The sequence below is a fragment of the Chiloscyllium plagiosum genome, unplaced genomic scaffold (assembly GCF_037043375.1).
Source record: "Chiloscyllium plagiosum isolate Xiang-an unplaced genomic scaffold, Cpla_swu_hap1 HiC_scaffold_11, whole genome shotgun sequence".
Taxonomy (NCBI): Eukaryota; Metazoa; Chordata; class Chondrichthyes; order Orectolobiformes; family Hemiscylliidae; genus Chiloscyllium; species Chiloscyllium plagiosum.
Window position 1 is genome coordinate 88,508,952 of NW_028270149.1, and position 23,635 is coordinate 88,532,586.

At 43.0% G+C, this 23,635-nt stretch overlaps 1 protein-coding gene across 1 annotated transcript in view; it reads left to right on the forward strand.

Annotated features, from left to right (window-relative positions):
* dnaaf6 (dynein axonemal assembly factor 6) overlaps positions 1-22,575 on the forward strand; it is a 63,651-nt gene extending 41,076 nt beyond the window's left edge. Inside the window, exons 4-7 of the mRNA XM_043704279.2 lie at positions 4,429-4,534; positions 13,553-13,649; positions 17,302-17,387; positions 22,211-22,575. Of these exons, the coding sequence (XP_043560214.1) occupies positions 4,429-4,534; positions 13,553-13,649; positions 17,302-17,387; positions 22,211-22,340 (419 nt within the window). The 3' untranslated portion in view covers positions 22,341-22,575. The remainder of the gene's footprint in view (positions 1-4,428; positions 4,535-13,552; positions 13,650-17,301; positions 17,388-22,210) is intronic.
* Positions 22,576-23,635: the final 1,060 nt, after the last annotated feature.

The following is a 23,635-nucleotide window of genomic DNA, read 5'->3' on the forward strand; positions in this document are numbered from 1 at the left end:
AAAAGTAGATCAAGGAGTAATTTGATGAGAAGCTGAACCTGGTAGAGTATGATGTAGGGCATTAGGTGATGTCACAAATTTCTAGCCAGGAACATTCCTGTCCTCCAGATACTCAGGTCCCCACTTGCTGATGGACAAGGCCAACTTCTTCATGCTCAGAATTTTGCTGGATAAAGGAAAAACTGGAACCATATTAATCAGCCCAAAACTACAGCCAGTAACACCATGCGCATCTAGGCTAACTAGGGAAAGTGGCCTTTAACCTGAGTCCTGATCCAGAGCCCCATACCAGTCATTGATTCAGACCCAGTCCTAAATCCTGAACAAGGACCAGCTCCAGTTACCATTGCTGGGCCAATCCTATAGACTGACCCTCCTGAGGCCTCACTTTCAGGAACTGAACTATAGCTGGCCGCAACAATTCTGGCCAGAAGAGGCAGGGACTCTGCATGTAACAGCCCTGAAGTGAAAACAATGGTTCGGGACAGTACACCCAACAAACTGTCCTGGGTGGCGGTTGTATTCCAGAGACATAGACAACCCCATTACGAAGGCAGTCATTTTGACGTTTCTACCAAGTCAAGGTGGAAGAGCAAGTCCCCGGAAGCCAGAGCTCTCCCATCTGGGCAGGTGACCCAATTCATTCACACACGTACTTGCACTCGCATGCATGTGCATACACCCAAATGCATGTATATGTACACACACACACTTGCATACCCCTCCACCCCCATCATCATCATTTTCATAATTTGGCTGTTTTCATCTCATTGTCTAAATATTAGTCATCCGGACCTCCAACCCCCTTCTGAACCCCCATTTTGGATTAACAGATGTCAGGCCTGGGTGAGGATTGACACAATGCAATTGATTGGCAAAAGGGGAATTTGGAGAATTCAGTCAAAGCATACTTTGGGACGCCTTTGACTGACCATCAGCCAAGACTAGACTGAGTTACAAATTGTCTCCACAAGTGGAGAAGGGTCAGAGATATTATATATCTGCCCACCCCTCCGACCTATCAGTATCACCACCACCACCACCCCACCCCCACCTGCACCTACCTATCTCCTTCCCAGCTCCCTACCCCCCACCCCCACCCTCACTCTCCTGTTTATCTCTCAGCTCCCCCCCTACCCTCTACCCTGATTAAGAACTTATGCCCGAAATGTTGACCGTCCTGATCCTCGGATGCTGGCCGACCTGCTTTGCTCTTCCAGCGCAGCACAGATAAGGATAATAACAATGTCATCTTGATCTCCTCTCCAGGATGATGCCTATTCATCTTCATTTTGGGATAGATTGCCAGGATACGATTATTGAAAGCCTTAATTAGGCAAGAGTACACATATCCCTGCTATGTGTGGTTTGCTCACTGGATGCAGGCAGATGTGAAGATGGTATTTTGTGGGTCCCAACAAATCCATGACATTACAGTGTAACAACCAGAGGATTGTGTAGAAAGACAAATGGAGCTCAGTTTATTGCTACCTAAGCACAGATGCCACAAGTGATTAGTGGGGTCTTTCCACAAAAGGATACACAGAAATGTGCTGTTTGGCTATTTAATCAAAGGAAGGGCTGGAAATGTGGCAATGCTGACTGAGGATAGTAATGTGGGAAAATTATGTTCTGTGCGAAATTTGAAATGGACCAAAACCAGAAGTCAATGCAAATTCACTATAACGCGATTGACAAATTGGGGATGCTGTTTCTTAAGCACGAAGTTTTAAAATGTGTGTTTGCGGTATTGCTATTACATTTCCAACACTTTAAGTGCTGTTTCTAAAGCACGATTTTTCTGCAATGCTGGGTTGCACAAGAATGCAACCATTGCTTTAAAGAAGAACTGATTGTATTACCAGTGGTGTTAGATATATGCAGAACCCAGCTGACAGAATACTGCCCTCACTAACTTCAGAAATTATATTGGATTTGTGCCATTGGCTATTAGGATGGAAAATGGATGGACAATAGGGGTGGGCAGACCCAAGCTAACTGGGGCTTGGTGAAAGAAATACGTTGAATGATTTGGTAACAGCTCACAGAGCAGGAGTGTTCATAGTCAACACCATTGATTTGGGTCATTCGGCTAATAAGCTCAGACTTTTAACCAAGAAAGTTCCATAGACTTTGGATAAAATTTATTTGGACAGTTGCAAAGATGCCAAGGGGGAGAATAAAAGAAAATCAAACCGACCAAGATCTAGTAATGGTGGTAGAAGGGCATGTTAGGACCATAAAAAAGATTATCTGGGGAAAGGTAGATGATGACATTAGGCAGCAGATTAGGACCAAGTGTAGCATCAATGGCCAGTGGATAATCAAACAGTTGAGCAAGAACATTGAGGAGGCTAAGCAAGGACAGGTCCCGAGCAGAAAGAACACTTATTCTGTGGGAAGAGATGCTCCAGTAATCCAATTATAACAACTGACAGGTTTAATGACAATCTTAAGGGGATCCAGGAAAGGCCATGGGGATGGCTCTGAGGATTCTGATCCTAACGCTAAACCAAAATGAGTTACAAGTCTTCAAGTTGGAAAACTTTGGCATTATCCGAGATGGAATATACTTAGAATACAACAGCACCCTTCCCTACACTGGCCCTACTTCAACTCTCTTCAACTCTCTTGGCCTCCTTTCCTCTATCTTTTTGTTGACTCTCACTTGCTTGAAATGCCTCAAGGTGTATTATATTTAAATTCATTGACCTAAGATAGATTCCCCTCCTCAAACTCCCTGTCACTCTCTGAAAGTTTCACCAGCTTTAAGTTGACTCCCAAAAGTACTTCTTCTGTAATTCAGACCATCCTGTTTACACCACTCCTCACTTCCCTTTTATCCTCTAGCTCTAAGCAGAACAGAGTTGTTCCTTTCAAGGGATCCTGGTCGTAACTCAATACAATATTCAATCCCACCCTCCTTCTCTCCACAAAGACAGCTAGCATCTGAGAGCATCAAGCTAGAATATAAGCTTTCATTGTTCAGATTTTTGATTACAGGAGTTGGGATACTATGTTGAGATTGTATAGGATGTTGGTGAGGCGTTTTCTGGAGTACCGTGTGCAGTTCTGATCACCTTGTTATAGGAGGGATATTATTAAACTGAAGAGGGTTCAGAAAAGATTTACTAGAATTTTATAAGGAATGTAGGGTTTGAACTACACAAGCAGACTGGTAAGGCTGGGAGTTTTTGCACTGGAGAGTAGGAGGTTGAGGGGTGACATTATTGAGGTTTATAAAATCATGAGGGGCATAGATGTGGTGAATGGCAAGAGTCTTTTCCCGGGGGTGGAGGAAGTTCAAAACTAAGGCACATATTTTCAAGGTGAGAGGAATAAGACTTAAAAAGGACATCAGGGCAACTTTTTTACACAGAGAGTGGACTGTACTATCACAGAAAGTGGTGAATGCAAGTACAGTTGCAACGTCTAAAAGACATTTGGATAAATCCATGAATAGGAAAGATTGAAAGGGATATAGGCCAAGCTGAGACAGGTTGGACTAATTTAATTTGGGAACATGACCGGCATGGATTGGTTGGATGAAAGGGTCTATTTCCATGCTATATAACTCTATGACCAGAAACAAACTTTCATGCTTCTGTTGCTAAATTAACAACCACAAGCATGGGTTTCCCAATGTGGAGTGTGCACAGATTTGTAGCATTGGAGTGTGATAGGTTTTTTCAGAAACAAGAGTGGCGGCAGAATTATGCTGTCATTGACTTGCAGGGCTTTAAGTTCCAACACTAATACAATGGGAAGAATGCATAATTACCATCACTCATCATCTACACTTACGTGATGCAACCCTAATACCCACCGAGTGCTTGAGTTGTACAAATGCAGGTTTGGATCCTTAGTGTGTTCTAAATAAAACAATGGCAAGGATGTCCTGCAATAGGGAGGAGCAATCATTGACCAGTCATTGAGTGATACAATGTAAGTGCAGGTGTCAATTGAGGACAGGTTGCGTGGGATAAAGTAATTGAGGTATTTGAGCTTTGGGCTGTATTGCCAACATTCACTTCTGAAATAACTTCACAAAGTTCAGTATCCCATCATTAAATCACCCTTTATTTACACATGCATAGAACATGGCATTGACCCAGCTAGCACAGAGTTGGCTTCTGTTTGTATCTGTCAGGTGTGACTCCCTAACTGGAATAGGTTAACAGTCCCAATCAGGGAACTCGTATTTCCTGAGATGCACCTGGCTGACCTCATTCCAATCACAACAACTTCAACTGACATGAGAGTAATGTACATTTGGGAACAGCAATGCTTCAATGTTTTCAGGAGAGGAGATTTAAAAGATGCAGAACAATTAAATGTAACAGATTCTCAACATTAACCAACTTCAGCTGTTAAGGTGGAGAAAGAAAGCCATGTAATATCTGATAGTCTTCACACTCTCTTTAATAGATTTCAAGCCTGAAAAACCTTCAGACCCCAAACGGATCTGGTCAGAGGATGATGTGCCTGAGGGGTCAGAGTTTGAGGATATCTGGGATCCAAGAAAACAGCCTGAGTAAGTAATTGAGGTATTTGAGCTGTGGGCTTTTGTATAACAGAGAGCGTACAGTTTGCTTCATGTGATACAATAACATATCAATATTAAGACCCAACATTCAAAGCATTCCCTCACATTCCTTTGACATAGAACAATAGAAGTTATGAGCAGGAGTAGGCTATTCAACTCCTCGATCCTACTCCACCATTCAGTATGATTATGGTTGATCAAGGAGCTCAATATTCTAATCCTGCCCTCCCCTCCATCCCTTTAGCCACAAGAACCATACCTTCTTGAAAACACAATGTTTTGGTCTCAGCCACTTTATGTAGTAGTGAATTCCACAGGCTCACTACTCTCTGAGTGAAGAAACTTCTCATTTCACTCCTAAAAGATTTACCACTTATCCTTAAACAATGACCTCTGGTTCAGGACCTCCCAAACATTGGGAATAATTTTCCTTTTTCTAATCTGTCTAATCCTGTCCAAATTTTGTATGTTTCTATGAGATTCCCCTCAGTCTTCTAAATACAATCCTAACCTACTAAATCTCTCCTTATCCATCAGTCCTGCCATCCCAGAAGTCAATTTGGTAAACCTTTGCTGTACTTGGTCTTATAGCCAGAGTATCCTTTCTCAGATAAGGAGACCAAAACTGCACACAATATTCCAGATGGGGCCTCACCAATACTCTACGTAATTGCAGTAAAACATCTGTGGGCGGCACGGTGGCACAGTGGTTAGCACTGCTGCCTCACAGCGCCAGAGACCCGGGTTCAATTCCCGCCTCAGGCGACTGACTGTGTGGAGTTTGCACGTTCTCCCCGTGTCTGCGTGGGTTTCCTCCGGGTGCTCCGGTTTCCTCCCACAATCCAAAGATGTGCAGGTCAGGTGAATTGGCCATACTAAATTGCCCGTAGTGTTAGGTAAGGGGTAAATGTAGGGGTATGGGTGGGTTGCGCTTCGGCGGGGCGGTGTGGACTTGTTGGGCTGAAGGGCCTGTTTCCACACTGTAAGTAATCTAATCTAATCTAAAAAATCCTTGTTCCTCTACTTGAATCCTCTCGCTAAGATGGCCAGGGATCAGTGCTCCCGTGCACTGTTATTCATCATTTATACAAATGATTTGGATGAGAATTCAGGAGGACTGGTTAGCAATTTTATGGATGACACCAGTATTGTAGTGGTACAGTGGATAGTTTATCAGGGATTACAGCGAGATCATGATCAACTGGACCATTCGGCCGAGAAACGGCAGATGGAGTTTAATTTAGATAAATGCAAGTTGTTGTATTTTGGTACATCAGATTAGATTAGATTACAGTGTGGAAACAGGCCCTTCGGCCCAACAAGTCCACACCGACCCGCCGAAGCGAAACCCACCCATACCCCTAAATTTACCCCTTACCTAAACTACGGGCAATTTAGCATGGCCAATTCACCTGACCCTGCACATCTTTGTGACTGTGGGAGGAATCCGGAGCACCCGGAGGAAACCCACACAGACACGGGGAGAACGTGCAAACTCCACACAGTCAGTCGCCTGAGGCGGGAATTGAACCCGGGTCTCTGACGCTGTGAGGCAGCAGTGCTAACCACTGTGCCACCGTGCCGCCCACGACGTACACAGTTAATGACAGAGCCCAGTTGAGTGTTGTGGAACAAAAAAATCAAGGGTTACAGTTTCATAGATCCTTGAAAGTGGAGTCACATTTAGACAGAGTGGTGAGGAAGGCTTTCAGCATGCTTGCTGAAAGAACACTGAGTTGAACAGAACACTGAGTATAGGAGTTGGGATGTCTTGTTGCAGCTGTACAAGTAAGTCCACATGTGGAGCACTGCATGCAGTTCTGGTCACCTTACTACAGAAAGGATATTATTAAACTAGAAACAGTGCAGACAAGATTTAATAGGGTGCTACCTGGACTGGAAGGTTTGAGTTATAAGGAGAGGCTGGATAGACTGAGATTTTTTCCCTGGAGCTGAGGAGTCTGAGGGCTGACCTTATAGAAGTCTCTAAAGTAATGCAAGGCATAGAAAAGGTAGATTTCCAACAACTTTTCCCATGGTAGGGGAGTCTAAACTAGAGGTACGTGAGAAGGAAGAGATACAAAAGGGTCCGGAGGGGCAATTTTTTTTCACACTGACGGTGGCAAGTACTACAAGAGCTGCAGTGTTGAAGGCAAGTAAGATGTTGTCTTTTAAGAAAGATTTAGACAAGTACATGGATGGGATAGGTATAGAGGCATATGGACCAAGCGTACGCACATGGCACAACATTAATTGTGAATACTGGGTGGCATGGACAAGGTATGCTGAAGCCTCTTTCCCCCTGTGACGGTGATTTCTAAGTTCACTCTGATAAAATTATTGATAATGAATTCTAGTATCTTTCCTATTAGCAATGTCAGATTCACTGGTTTATAATTCCCTGTTTTCTCCCTACCTTCCTTTTTAAGTAGTGGAGTTACATTAGTTACCTTTCAGTTTGTAGGAATTTTCCAGAGTCTATCAAATCTTGAAAGGTGACCATCAATGCATCTACTGTTTCTAGGGCCACTTGTTGAAGTGCTTTTGGATGTAGGTTATCAGACCTTGGGAATTTATCAGCCTTTAATCATGCAGAGATCTCTCTGTTCAACAGCACTACTCTTTTCCTTAAAGTAATCTCTGAGTGTCCATAGAAGTTCATATTCACAGTTCTGGCCTATAAATATATTATACCTGGTGATTATAAGACAAAAAGCTCATTTCAGCCAGATTAAAATCTTGTATTACGTAGCAACTGTTCCTATAGGCCTTATATATTATCCATTTTATCACAGTGCCCAACATAGGTATGTGAAAACACCATTGAGCTCCTTGAACCAATCATGACTCATCTGTAACCAGATACCATGTATCCTTGTTAACCCAATATTTTCAACATTTTTAGCTTGCCAACGTCTATCAGTTTTGGATTTAGAAAAGATTCGAGGGATTGGGCTTGTTCTCCTAGGAGTAGAGAAGGTTAAGAGGTGACCTTATTGCAATATTCAAAATTATGAACAATTTTGACGGGGTAAAGAAGGATATTCTATTTCCAGTAGTTATATGTCAGTAACTAGGGGGTCACAATTTCAAGATTGTCAGCAAGAGACCTAGGAATGCTAGGGAGAAACTTCTTGAGAGTTATTCGAATTTGGAATGCATTGCCTGGGAGTGGTGGAGGCAGAATCCATAGGAGATTTCAAAAGAGAGCTAGATATATATTTGAAAGGGATGAAGTTAGAAGCTACAGAGATGGGGCTGGAGAGTGGAAGTAGCTGGGTAGCTCTTTCAGGAGGTGCTACAGATGTGATGGGTGGGATGACCTCCTTCTGTCCAATAAAATTGTATGATCCTGTGATGTTTAACATTATCAGTATCATCAGCTAATTACAGCAGTTAGTTCCAAACTTCTCTCACTCTGCACATATTTGAATGTTTTCAAATTTAATTCCCAAAAGTGTTTGGCTCTAATTTGTAAGCTATGTCATCTCATTTATTTATCTATGAAGAAAAGTGGGATAGACTGGGTTTGTTTTCACTGGAATGCAGGAAGTTGAGGGACGACCTGATATAAGTTTATAAGGTTGCGAATGGCATAGATAGAGTATGAAGCTTTTTCCCAGGGTGGAGGGATCAATTACTAGGAGACAAGGATTCAAGGTGTGGGGTTGGAGGTTTGAAAGAGATGGGCAAGGCAGGTTTTTCACACAAAGAGTGGTGAGTGCCTGGAACACAGTGCCAGAGGAGATGGTGGAAGCAGACAAAAAAGCAGTATTTAAGAAACACCTGGACAAATACATGAATAGGAAGGGAATAGAGGGATACGGATCCTGCAAGTGAAGACAGTTTTGGTTTAGAAGGGGAAACTGTTGGCACAGGCTGGGAGGCCAAAGGGTCTGCTCCTGAGCTGTATTGTTCTTTGTTCTTTGTCCTACACTCCTCAACGAGCAAAAATAATTTATCTCTATCTGTCCTGCTAATTCTATTTAATAACTTGAAAACTTTGAAGTAATCTTCACTTAATCTTCTAAATTAGGCATGACCTACAAAACGAGGCTTCAACAAAGTCAAAACTCCTCAGTTTAGGAAAATCCACATAAAGCTGTCCATATATAAAAATCGATTTGAAATACAAATTTTCTCAAGAGTCTAGCCTTGAGGACATTCTCAGCAAGCTTCCTCCTCCTGAATACTAGGTTGCTCGATCAGTGCTGAGTGTCTTCGAATGGGTAGTCACAGCACCCTAATAGGACATCAAGACTAATTGTGGATTTTATCTCCTGAGCTGAAAAGTCAAGATTATGTGTGATGGGCTTAATGCTATTTGAAGTATAAACACTCTGATTTCCTAAAATCCTCTGGTTGTAATGTCTAAATCTATCATTGAAGATAAAGCTTCTTAACCTCTAGTCATGTTTCATGACAAAGACTATGAGAGAAATGTTCTATTTCCAATAAATCTCGTACACAGACCTTGTGAAATTGACACGTTTGTTTATTTCACGATATCTAAGAGGTCAATGACTGCTCAGCTCAGAATGGCCGCTCAGTATTGACGAGTCATAACCTCTCTGCTCAATTACAGGTGTATACAGTTTATGAAAGGTTACAAATGGCTGATTCTTGATTATAGAACAATACAGGTCTAACTACAATCGATAGTTTAACAATAATAAAAGGCTAACAATACTACTGGTCTAACAACATTGATTAATAGAACAATGGTAACAGGAGGCTGACAATGTTACTCGTCTAAGAACATGGATTAGTTGAACAATTGAAACTGATCAAGTAGCGTCCTGTTCATAGTGGTAAATGGTCAGTGACTATCAATATTAAATTGTTTGGTGATATCTTGTCTGCAGGGGTACTGTTTAGCTGGAGCTCTCATGAAGAGAGAGACCCCTCAGAGGGACTTATCAGTGGGTGGGAAGGTATAACAGCATGGTCAGTAAAGGAATCCAATTAGCGGGCCATTTAACTAACGTATTTCCTCCGGTCAGGGAAATGGTGCTCACAGTCAATTCCTGTGAATAGCTGTCAGCAATTTAGCTAACATGTCTCCTCTAGTCAGGGAACATGGCTTCCACAATCAAAATGGTTTCCTTTCTCCCACAAGTACCTTATTAAAGGTGAAAGTTTCAAATATCATAACTGTTCTTCAGTCTAGGTATGTATAATTGTAATTATACCATATAGTAGCTCTGGAAGGTATCCACTTATCATCTTCAACTCGGCAATCAATGCTAATGTATGCTTTTAATTCACCTGACAGCTTTTTGAAAACCTTTTCATTCCAATATAGTGAAGTTTTAGCACAAATAATATTTTTCAAATAATCATTATCCCCACTAGTTTGCTATCTTTAACTAATTCCATCTCACTCCCATGCCAACCCTATCCCATTCCTTCCATCCCTCATAACCAGTCCAATTTATTGTTCTAATATACCACACATGTTATTTTTTGAGAGAATATAAATGGGCATGAAAGTTAGACTGCTTTGCAACTTAAAGAAACCAGGTGCTCCACATTGTTGAGCTATGTGATGCAACATTGATTTAGGGAAGCAGTAAGAGGGAGAATTCCAGACTGGGCAGCATACAGAATCTTTCCAGTTAAGGGGAATTCCGCCTGACAACAGCTCAGTTGTGCTGCAGAATGTTAAAAAGTTATGAATGTCAGGAAAAAGCCTGCACACTGAAAGCATCCATTCCCTGCCTCTCTTGCTCCTAGTGAAAAGAAAAACAGAAAACCCAAGGAAGCATAAAGCAAAGGATTATAATATGATCATCACCTTACAGACAACAATGTGTCATCACTGTAAAAGTCAAAAGAACTATGAGAAAAATAACTTTACAACTTAGGGTCTGATCTTTTAATCCTCAGTATTTTATTTACTCTGCCTGTAGTCCTTTGCAATCTGTCATATCTCTGTTAAAATGTCTGTCTTTTGTCTGTTTTAACCATGTATGAATTAATAGAATCCCTACAGTGTGGAAGCAGGCCATTCAGCCCAACAAATTCACTGAGGCACCATGCTGCCCATTGAGTATGAGAGCATTTGAAGTTTTGAAGGGGGAGAGTTTAGTTTAATTGTTTACAGATTAATTGTTTACAATAAATAAAGTTCTTTTGCTGCTACTGACAAAGCCTATCGTGAATTACACATCGATGCCGTGGGGTTGGAGGGTCCCGAGGCAGAAGATGAGGTGTTCTTCCTGCAAGCGTTGGGTGATAAGGGAATGGCGATGGAGGAGGACCTGCATCTCCTCGGCAGAGTGGGAGAGGAAGTTGAAGTTTTTGGCCACGGGGCAGTGAGATTAGTTGGTGCTGGTGTCCCAGAGATGTTCTCTGAAGCACTCTGTGAGTAGGTGTCCTGTTTCCGACACCTGGAAGAAGAACGCCTCATCTTCTGCCTCGGATCCCTCCAACCCCATGTCATCAATGTGGATTTCACCAGTTTCCTCATTTCCCCTCTCCCCACCTTATCCCAGTTCCAGCCTTCCAGCTCAGCACCATCATCATCATGACCTGTCCCACCTGTGCATTTTCCTTCCCACCTATCCGCACCACCCTCCTCTCTGACTTATCACCATTACACCCACCTCTATCCACCTTTTGCACTCCCAGCTATCTTCCTCCCAGCACCACCCCCCTCCCATTTCTCTCTCCACCCCCGAGGCTCCCAGCCTCATTCCTGAAGAAGGGCTTTTGCCCAAAACGTCGATTCTCCTGCTCCTCAGATGCTTCCTGACTTGCTGTGCTTTTCCAACACCATACTCTCGACTCTAATCTCCAGCATCTGCAGTCCTCACTTTTGCCTACCATGAATTACATTGTCCTGGGTAATAGTCAGTCAAGCAACCTAGTCATTTTGGAGATCCAGTTGGGATTTTATTGAGATCTTATGCATTTAGACCTTAAAATCATAAGGCTATTCAGCCCATCAAGTCTGCTCCGCCATTCAATCATGGCTGATAAGTTTCTCAACCCCATTCTTCTGCTTTTTCCCTGTAACCCTTGAACCCCCTTGATACTCAAGAACCTATCTATTTCAGTCTTAAATATACTCAATGATCTTGCCTCCTCTATGGCAATGAATTCCTTAGATTCGCCACTCTCTGGCTGTAGAAGTTTCTCATTATCTCCATTCTGAAAGGTCTACCTTTTACTCTAAGGTAAAAGGTAGATATCTTCCCAATATCTACTCTGTCCAGGACATTCAGTATTCTGTATGTTTCAAGGAGATCCCCCCCCCATCCTTCTAAACTCCATCGAGTATAAGCCCAGAGTCCTCAAACGTTCCTCATATGTTAAGCTTTTCATTCCTGGCACCATTCTCGTGAACTTGCTCTGAACACCCTTCAGGGTCAGTACATCCTTCCTGAGATATGGGACCCAAAACTGTGCACAATACTCCAAATGTAGTCTGACCAGAGCCTTATATAGCCTCAGAAGTATATTCCTGCCTTTATATTCAAGCCCTTTTAAAATAAATGCCATCATTGTGTTTGCCTTCCTAACTGACTAAGCCTGCAAGTTTACTTTGAGAGAATCCTGGACTAGAACTCCCAAGTCTCTTCGCACTTAAAACTTCTGAATTTTCTCCCCGTTTAGAAAATAGTCCATGCCTCTATTCTTCCTATCAACGTGCATGACCTCACACTTTCCCACATTGTACTCCATCTGCCATTTCTTTGTCAACTCTCCTAACTTGTCCAAATCCTTCTGCAGCCTCCCCATCTCCTCAGTGCTACCTGTCTTTCTATCTATCTTTGTGTTGTCTGCAAACGTAGCCGGAATGCCCTCAGTTCCTTTATTGAGATCGTTATTGTATAAATTGAAAGGTTTTGAACCGAACACTGCGCCTTGCGGAACACCAGTTGTCGTCAGCTGCCATACTGTGAAAGACTGTTTTATCCCCACTCTCTGCTTTCTATAAAATCTAATGTGGCCTGGCCCTGAGCTAGCTCTGGCGTGTAGCACACAGAAATTTTCTATTATACAGGTATTTGCTTGGTTGCCTATATAAAGGTAGAAAACACCCTTAAAACCATTACATAATTGTCTAGCTCCTATACCTATGCAACTTGCCATTTTACAGTTTATGTCAGTGGGTCTCCAACTCCTGTTACCATCTTAAGTCTTCTTCTAGTTCTTGATTACTCGTTAAAGTATCCACCATCTGCTTATCTCTTATTATATCCTCATTTATCATTTAAGTATAGCATCATAGTTCAGTGGTTAGCGTAGCTACCTCACAGTGCGTGGGACCTGGGTTCGAGTCCGCCCTTGGGTGACTATGTGGAGTTTGCACATTTTCCCTGTATCTACGTGGGTTTCCTCCGGATGCTCCAGGTTCCTCCCACTGTCCAAAGATGTGGAGGTCAGGTGGATTGGCCACACTAAATTGCCCATTGAATCCAATGATGTCTTGGCTAGATGGGTTAGCCAGGAGAAATGCAGGGTTACAGGGATAGGGTAGGACGGTGAGTCTGGGTGAGCTGCTCTCCAGAGGGTTAGTGTGGACTCGATAGGCCAAATGGCCTGATTTCACACTATGGGATTCTATGATACCAGTAATTTGACTTTCAGTCAGCAATACTAAACCTCCCCTTCGGCCATTTTTTCTCGAAGATTCTGTTGACTTAAGAATCTGCAATATTCAGTTCCAGTCCTCACCAAGTGGCAACAGTGTGTCAATAACACCTCCCCTATGCTATACTCTGAATTCAATTTGTGTCTGTCATTCAATGCCATCATTAATTTAGTTGCTTTTGGCAGATATTCCACTTATCTGTTACCATGAGAGTACTTGTTTTATTAACCTTCCTCTTTATATGTTGAGATTGTGGTCTTTTGTCTTTGATTATTATGCTTCACTTCATTTGGTCAGTCACATTTATTGGAAGAATGATTTATAATTTCAGTTTTCTTGCATCCTGCACTTTGTTTTCATGTACAACAGTGTTTATATGAGTTACTGGCTCCTACTGTCTTTAGATATGAGATTTTGTTCAAACAACGAGTTGGTACAGAGGATGTGTTTTTCGGCTTGAGCAGAAAGGATAGCTCCACAGCCTGCTGTGAAGACATGGTGGTGAGTTTTGGGAATATACGTTTATATGTAAAAACTATGTGAAAACTGTAGGACTGAATCATTTGTACATGCACTTGATGAAACAGGGTTTTATGAAGAAATGTGGTCAACTGTTTAATGCAGTATCTGCTGGGTACACAAAAGTCAAATGACTTTGGAGAAAGCTTTCAAGGAGATAGAAAATGGTTTTATGGCTTTTAATTTACTGGAAAACCTGATGGGAAAAATCTACATGGACTTTCGAGACTTAACTTTCTGTTTTGCAGGCCTAAGTAGTTAGTTCCCAGAGACTGTAAGTCTCCATCCTCTCAGTAGATGTTTTTTGGGAAGCCGATAGAATTTCCAAATATTGGTAATTCTGACTGCCTCATAATCTCTGAAAAGCTGAACTGTGGCCACTTCTTGATTTCAAATTGGTTTGATTTTTTAAAATCAGTCTATAACTGTCTGTACTTTGCCTTTGTTAACAGGAAAGCTGGTGGACCCATGCAAAGTCATCACATTCTATACTTTGTTTTGTGACTCTTGGCCAACTGGGATATTTTTCACCTTTTGGCCTTTAGTTTTGAAGCACCTACACTGAAGAGGCTGCTGTATTTTTGTGTTGTATGTGAGTGTCCGTTTTTCTAATTAAGGGGATATAATTCCACATCCAGATTATAACTTAGATGTTAACCAATGTTTGCCTTTTGAAATGCTAGAAAAAGAACACCAACTACCTGATTAAAATCTTTCAGCTTTGTGTATATGCAATGGAAACCACAAGTTATGCCTCAATTAAAAGTGAAAGGTGAGTTTCAGGTAATAGCTTCATGTGTGTCCAGAAGGTGCCAACTTACAAACATTTGATTTATGAACGCTGATGAAAGGCTTATGCCTGAAACGTCGACTTTCCTGCTCCTCAGTTGCTGCCTGACCTGCTGTGCTTTTCCAGCACCATATTTTTCGTCTCTGATCTCCAGCATCTGCAGTTCTCACTTTCTCCTTTATAAACACTGTCCCACACGAGGGTGTAACTTTAAATATTTGGCATAGAAACATTTTCCATACTTAACGAATTGCGGCTTTCCAATACTCCTGCATTGTGCTCCAACTTTCGCACAAATTGATTTGCAAATGGATTTCAGGACAGATCCTGTTCACAACTTAGGGACTGCCAGTAGAAGTCAGTCTCAGTTATTTTGAAAGAAAACATGTTTTGTGAACAGATGATGGTTTTTTGTGCATAAGAAATTAGCATTTTCCTCATCTTAAGTAGCTTTACTTTTAATCAAGGAGTGAGAATTTATTAAAAATTAATTTGTAGGATGTTGTTGGCTGGGCCAGTATTTATTGCCCAGGGTAGTTAAGAGTCAACTACATTAATGTTAGTCTGGAACCACGTGTAGATGAGACCAGATAAGGATGGCAGACTTCCTTCCCTCAAGAACGTTAGAGAACCAGGTAAGTTTTTATGACAAACAACAGTAGTTACCTAGAGTCAAAAAGCGAGGAAACAGACCCTTTGCAACAACTTATCTATGCTGGCCATGTTTCCCAAGTTAAATTTATCTGCATTTGACACATATCCCTCTAATGGTCACCTTAGGCTAGCTTTTTGTTCCAGATTATTATTCCATGATGGGATTCAAACAAATGTCCCCAGAACGTTAGTCTGGGATTTTGGATTACTAGTCCAGTGATGTTACCACTACGTCACTGTCTCCCCTTTACAAAATTAATTATGGATTATTCTCACTCTGCTGCTGTGTGAGGCAAAATACTTCTTTTGTCAAGTCAAATATGGAAAGTATTGTTACTAAGTGATTATGTCACCTAATAAATGAGTTATTAAAAAAAAAGAAGCCCCTGAAAGAATAATTATGTCCTGTCTCCAAAGCATCTGCAGTACTTTGCCTTTTTAGGATTTGTTTAATGCCAAGGATTTATAAACTTATTTAGTTTGAATTTAAAATGAGAAAGTATTTATCACTCAAGCTTGTTAAACTCTGGTCCCAATTTTGTGGATATCTGCTTCAGATCTCCCATTCAAGACAGTTGCAGTCACCTCATTATGAAGTCTTTGCAGGATTGTGATAAGGTTTCTTGAATATCCAAATTCCTGGAGCACAATTCACAGACCCTCACCAGCACCAAGTGAACCAGCTTTTGTTCAGTTGATGAATGCTTTGAAGAGTTCCTAGTGCTCTTCTCCACCTTTTTCTTGGATCTGTCTGGCAACAACAACAGTATCAGAGGTTCCTCTGGCAGGTCTAAAGCTACACAGTATCTGTGACAGAATTTCCTCAGTCATAGGAAATAGGCAATTCAGGCGAATGTGATTTCAGAATTTTCCCTGCTATGGAAAGGAGGGAAGTACATTGTTAATTTCCACAGTGTGATGTACCTCCCTTCTTGAAGATTGTCATATTCCTGATGACAGGGTTGGGAGAGCCCCTCCACCTCTCAAATCTGCAGGATGGGTGTGCAGAGTCTTGACGTGAGTAAAAGTCCACCAACGTTGCAGACTTCAGCTGACACTTACCAGGATCGCAGACTTGTTTTTCATTTGTTTGATCGTTGCAGTTCTGCCATCAATAGCGGTTTGCCTGTAGGCACTAGGGAATCACCTGTGAATGGAGACTTCTTCAGAAAAGCTTCACATCTTTTGATCAGTATAATTTGGATCTTTCGGGATTTCTCTTCCTATCACGTGCTTTATTTTCTAGATCTATATTTGAATATCAGTCTCGTGCTGTTGCAATGCTGCCTTCAAGACCTTTGTTCTTGGATTGATGTGTCAATGAGGGCTGCTCATCTTTGTTTGAGGAGGGCACACATTTCAGCGCTGTTTTCGTCTAGTTAATGCTGATAACGATGATGCTCAATCCCAAAGATCTGGGCACTAAGGTCTAGTACAGCTAACCTTATTTGTTCAGACTATTCTGGAATTCTGGAATTAAGTTGAATGTTTGAAGACTTTCTGGTTTGGATATGCATTGCACTTGGAATTCCTATTCGTGTCCTGGCAGCTTTAGGTCTGAGACATTGATCTGCTTCCACTGGACTGTTTCTGTCTTGGTGCTGGGTGAATGCTCATCTCTGATTTGACAATTTATGCAGCAGGCATCAGTTCCTTTCATGAATCAGTGATACAAACATCACTTGGAGTTTTGGATCGTAGAAGGACACGTGATGCAGGCAGTGCCAGTGCTTTGATGTGAAACATCTCCATGTAATTTTGTATTTCTCCTCCTGATAGAGAAGAATGTTTGTTATAATGATGTCACACCAGGCATATTTTGTCAGCAGTATTGGCTCCTCCTGCACTATTTTACTCAATGATTCCTACCCAGACATCAGAGTTATGGCCAACTCTGGGATTAAAGTCCCCATAAAGATGATCTTCTCTTTCTTTTGATGAGCAAGGACCTTATCAAAGTCAGAATGGAAATTTTCCTTTACACCTACATTTGAGCCAAAGAAAGAGACATTAGCACCGGTGATAGTGGAATATAGATTACTACTGAGCTGGATGTGAAGAGTCTTGAGAACGGTTGTGATGAATAAAAGAAGCAAATAGAAACAAAAATACTGAAATTATTTCAGTTTTTTGAATCATTGAATCTACTGTAGACAACTTTTGATTGCTGTTTTCAAAACTGTTTTTCAGATCAAAATCAAGCTGCCAGATTGCAAACCAACAGATGTCACTCTGGACATTAAAGAACGGTTTCTTGCTCTTCGATCACCAGACTAGTAAGTGAAAGACTTTGCTGAAGTAAGGTCTTCCTGTGAAACATCAGGAAGTCCACCTGAGGCTGTGGGTGAAGAGATACAAGGCAAGTCCTGCATTTTCAACTTGCACTGGTAACTAAACCCCAAATCTTACTAAGTTCCACCTAGTCTCTTGGAGAAAGTGAGGACTGCAGATGCTGGAGCTCAAAGTCGAGAGTGAAGCGCATGAAAAGCACAGCAGGTCAGGCAGCATCCGAGGAACAGGAGAATCAACGTTTCGGGCATAAATCCTTCATCAGGAATGAGACTTATGGTCGGGGCTGAGAGATAAATGGGAGAGAAGTGTTGTTGGGAGGAAAGTAGCTAGGAAAATGATAGGTGGATGAAGGTGAAGGACAAGATGATAGGTCAGAGGGAAGAGTAATGGATGGGTCCGGAGGATGGTGCCAAATTGGAGGCTTGGGACTGGGATAATGTGGAGGGAGGGGAAATGAGGAAGCTGTTGAAATCCACACTTAACTCGTGTGGTTGCAAAGTCCCAAGGCGGAATATGAGACGTTCCTCCTCCATGCGTCAGGTGGTAATGGTTTGGCAGTGGAGGAGACTCAGGGCCTGCATGTCCTTGACGGAGCGGGAGGAAGAGTTGAAGTGTTCAGCCACAAGATGGTGGGGTTGGTGGGTGCGGGTGTCCCAGAGATGTTCTCTGACACGATCCGCAAGAAAGCATCCTGTCTCCCCAATGTAGAGGAGACCACACCGGATGCAATGGATGCAGTAGATGACATTGGTAGAGGTACAGATAGATTTCTGACTGATGTGGAAGGATCCCTTGGGGCCTTGGAAGGTGGTGAGGGGAGTGGTGTGGGTGCAGGTTTTGCACTTCCTGTGGTGACAGGGAAAGGTGCCAGGAGTGGTGTGTGGGCTGGTGGGGGATGTGGACCTGACGAGGGAGTCACAGAGGGAATGGTCTTTTCAGAATGCTGAAAGGGGTGGGGAGTGAAATATATCTCTGGTGGTGGGGTCCGTTTGGAGGTGTGGGAAGTGGAGATCAACGGCAATGATGCACAAAGTTGAGGGGATGCGCTGGAAGGCACTGTCAACCATGTGAGAAGGGAAGTTGCAATTGTGGAAGAAGGAGCCCATCCAGGACTTTCTGAGGTGGAATTGGTCATCCTGGGACCAAATGCAACAGAGGTGGAGAAATTGGGAATAAGGGATGGCATTTTTACAGGAGGTAGGGTGGGAGGAGGTATAGTCTCCACTAGCCTCCAACCTCATTGTCCGTGAACCCCGCACTGCCCGATTCCACCTCCTTCCTAAGATTCAGAAACCAGACTGCCCCGGCCAACCCATTCTCTCAGCCTGTGCCTGTCCCACTCTTCCTAACTCGACACTGTCCTGTTCCCCCTTAGTCCAGGAACACCCCACCCTTTACCCTCCTTCAAGATTTTCATTTCCCCAGCACCCAACGCCTCATCTTCACCATGGACAGCCAGTCCCTGTACACATCGATCCGCCACAACGAAGGTCTCTAAGTCCTCTGTTTCTTCCTTTCATGCAGTTCCAACAAGTACCCTTCCACCAACACACTCATCTGCCTGGCTGAACTGGTCCTCACCCTTAACAACTTCTCCTTCCAATCCTCCCACTTCCTCTAAACCAAAGGGGTAGCCATGGGCACCCACATAGGACCCAGCTATGCCTGCCTGTTTGTTGGACATGTGGAACAGTCCATCTTCTGCAGTTACACCGGCACCGACCTCCCACCCCCACAACAACCTGTTCCTCTGCGACATCAATGACTACATCGGTGCCGCCTCATGCTCCCATGAGGAGGTTGAACAGTTCATCAACTTTACCAACACCTTCCACCCCAACCTCAAATTCACCTGGACCATCTCAGAAACCTTCTGCCACTTCTTGGATGTCTCCATCGCAGTCTCTGGTGATTGAAAAACTGCAGACATATACTCCAAGCACACCAACTCCCACAGCTACCTAGACGACATCTCCTCCCATGCTACCTCCTGTAAAAACACCAACCCTTATTTCAAATTCCTTTTCCTCCGCCGCATCTGTTCCCAGGATGACCAATTCCACCTCAGAAAGTCCCAGATGGCCGCCTTCTTCCACAATTGCAACTTCCCTTCCGACGTGGTTGACAATGCCCTCCAGCGCATCTCCTCCACTTCACGCACCACGGCCCTTGAACCCCACTCCTCCCAACACAACAAGGGCAGAACCACCCGGGTCCTCACCTTTTACCCCACCAACCTCTGCATAAAACGCATCATCCGCTGCCACTTCTGCCACCTCCAAACGGATCCCACCACTAGGGATATATTTCCCTCCCCACCTCTATCCACGTTCCGAAAAGACCATTTCCTCCACGACTCCCATGTCAGGTCCACACCCCACTCCTGGCACCTTTCCCTGCATCGCAGGAAGTGCAAAACCTGTGTCCACATCACTCCCCTCACCTCTGTCCAAGGTCCTAAGGGATCCTTCCACATCCGTTAGAAATTTACCTCTACCTATGTCATTTACTGCAACTGTTGCACTCTGTGTGGTCTCCTCTACATCAAGGAGACAGGACGCCTTCTTGTGGATCATTTCAGAGAACATCTCTGGGACACCCGCTCCCACCAACCCCACCGCCCTGTGGCTGAACACTTCAACTCCCCCTCCCATTCCATCAAGGACATGCAGGCCCTGGGCTTCCTCCTCTGTCAAACCGTTACCACCCGGCGCCTGGAGGAAGAACGCATCATATTTCACTTTGGCACACTGCAACCACAAGGGATAAATGTGGATTTCAACAGCTTCCTCATTTCCCCTCCCCTCCACATTATCCCAGTCCCAAGCCTCCAACTCGGTGCCACCCTCCCGATCTGTCTATCACTACCCCCTTTGACCTATCACCTTCTCCCTCACCTTCATCCACCTATCGCTTTCCCAGCTCCTTCCCCCCAACCCCACCCCCCTCCCATTTATCTCTCTGCCCCCGGCCTACAAGTCTCGTTCCTGATGAAGGGCTAATGCCCGAAATGTCGATTCTCCAGCTCCTCGGATGCTGCCTTGCCTGCTGTGCTTTTCCAGCTACACACTCTCGATTCCACCCAGCCCTTTGTCAATTTAACACATTCAGATACTCAGTTCTCAGTTTGTTGCAAATGTTTGATTGGAAATTAACTTACCAGTGTAAAGCAGCTGGTCTTCCTAAAGTGCAATGTTGAGAATTTGGGTGATTTCTTGTGATTGAAGCATCACAGTAGGGTTGTACGAATTTGCTGCAGACAAATTGCCTATTGCATTCCCAAATGATGAAGGTGTATTCCACCAACCCTGAAGTACTTTATAGTTTGTAAAGTGCTTTGAGTGTTTTAGTGGTGTGGAAGGCATTGTATAAATGCATTTTCCTTTCTATCTATATTCAAGACTGATAGCATAAGTTTTGCTGGGCCTTCATCTTTTTTAGTGTCAACCATCCTTTTAAATCCTCTGTTGTATCCCTTCTCATTTTTGCTAAATCTCATTTTTGTAATAACTGTCTTGAAAGTCTTTAGCTCTCCAGTTTCTTTCTTCTCCTGGCTAAAGCCCCCTTCTGCGAGTATTAATCCCCTACCATCCACTGACCAGCTGGCCAGCCAGAAGGTGGCTAAAGGAACATCCTACTGAGGTCCTTTACTTTAGATAGCAAGGAGCACCATGTCCTTAGCCTTTTCCACCCTTCATTATTCCATCTTCTTCGGAGTTTTCGATATTGAGTGGCATGAAGAAGTTGGGAAGGCAAATGCAATGTTTGTATTTATTACAAGAGTAGAGATGTAGTACAGAGGCTGTATAAGGTTCTAGTCAGAATGCATTTGGAATATTGTGTGCAGTTTGGGGTACAGAGAAGGTTAACAAGAATGATCCTGTAAGGGCTCGTCATATGAGCAGTAGTTGAGGGCTTTGTACCCAATGGAGTTTAGAAGGATGAAGGGGAATCTCATTGAAGCTTACAGAATACTGAGAGGCCTGGATTAGGTGCACGTTGAGAAGATGTTTCCACTCGAATCTGAAGGCACAACCTCCAACTGAAGGGGCAACTCTTTAAAACTGAGATGAGGAGGAATTTTTCAGCTGGAGGCTGGTTCATATGTGGAAACTCATGTGGAGGTCAAGTCATTGAATATATTTAAGACAGAGATGGATTTGTTCTTCCTCAGTCAGACAAATAAGGGTTACAGGGAGAAGGCAGGAGAATGAGTTTGAGAAACATATCCGCCATGATCGAATGGTGGAGTAGACTCAATGGCCTGAATGGCCTAATTCTGCACCTATAACTTATCATCTTATTATGTCTTTTGTCCATAGATGCTAATACACCTGCTGAGTTTCTCGAACATTTTCTGTTTTTGTTTAACCTGTCGAGTTGTTAAGAATTTTATATGTTTTCTTGAGATGTCCCCTTCATTTTCCTAAACTCTGGTGAATACAGTATTAATTGAATCAGTCTCTATTCATACGTCAGTCCTGCCATCCCAGGAATCTGGTGAACCTCCCTCCATATCTGCACATCATATTCACTAAGGCCCTATGCAGTTGCAGCAAGACATCCCTGCTCCTGTACTTGACAGCAGGCATGGAGCAGGAGGGGTGGTGGTTTCTGATCACAAAAAATGGGAGTAGAGGTCTCTGATCACAGAGAGCAAGGTGAGGGAAGGTAGATCCATTGCCAGAGAATGAAAAGGGGGGACATCTCTGATGGCAATAATCTCAAATTAGTAGTCATTCATAGATTTATAAAACAGCTGTCCTCAGTCTGCCATCTTACTGTAGTTATCTCTATTGTTTTGCAGTAAACTGGGATTGCACCTGCCTCATCCAGTCGATAGTAAGAATGGAAAAGCGCGTTTCAACTCAGACACTCAGACACTGGAAGTTACCTTAACTATGAAGAGGGAGTTTGATTTCATTAACTTTGCTTGAACCAAGTAATGAGGATGAGAAGTTTTCAGTGGAGTAGAATTGAGTTAAAATTGTTGTCAGATACTTTGTGTATTCGAGCACTGTCTGTCGATATTTAACATGTTGGTTTAAAAGAGGCAGTTCCATGTATATTCCCCATTCTAGAAGAAAAATAGGATTAAAGGAATTCCATTACCATTTTAGCTTCGTGCAATAAAATCATAATTTGTAAAAGTAAAACAAATGTTAAATTTCACACTGGTCTTGATGTTTCTGGTGATTGGAGTTCAGTGGATTCCTATGGGCATTAATGGTGAGGGAATTATTGTTTTAAACCACGAGTAGCGCTGGCTTGTGACTGTAATGCTCCACTTCAGTAGTACAGCAAATTTTTATTGTTTGCTTTGCGAAAATGTGAAACAGCTTGACAAAGACTAATATTTAAGCAATAATGATGCTGTGATTTTGATGTATGTTCAAAAAATTGGGAATGAAGCTTGCACCGAATTAGTTTTCCGACTCTCAGATTTGAATTAGAAGGCATACAGAAGCAAGGACACATGTACTAATCAACCCCACTGCCCTGTGGCCGAACTCTTCAACTCCCCTTCCACTCCGCCAAGGACAAACAAATCCTGGACTTACTCCAACGCCAAATTCTAGCCACCCAATGCCTGGAGGAAGAACACCTCATTTCTGCCTTCGGACCCTCCAATCAAATGGGATCAATGTCGATTTCTGATTTCCCCTCCCCCCACCTTATTCCAGATCCAACCTTCCAACTTGGCACCGCCCTCTTGAACTGTCCTACCTGTCCATCTTCCTTCCCTCCTATCCACTCCACCCTCCTCTCCAACCTATCACCATCATCCCCCCACCTTCATCTACCTATCACAGTCCCAGCTACCTTCCCCCGAGTCCGACCCCCTTCCATTTATCTCTCAGCGCCCCTGTCCCACCCCACCCCACATTCTTGACGAAGAGCTTATGCCCGAAACATCGACTCTCCTGTTCCTTAGATGCTGCTTGACTAGCTGTGCTTTTCCAGCACCACACTTCTACAGAAGAGATGGATGCCTCATTTTAGATGTAAGTGTTCCTTGTGAAATAACTCATCTGTGCTTAGCTCGCAAATAATACTTGTTGATAATACATAGTTCTGCATCATTATTCACAAACCGGCAAATTTGTAGATTGGGTTGGTATGATAATGAAATGGCAGCTACAATATTTAAAAGACATTTGGACAGGTACATGATTTGGAAGGGTGTAGAGGAATATGGGCCAAATATAGGCAAATGGCGCTTGTTTAGTTT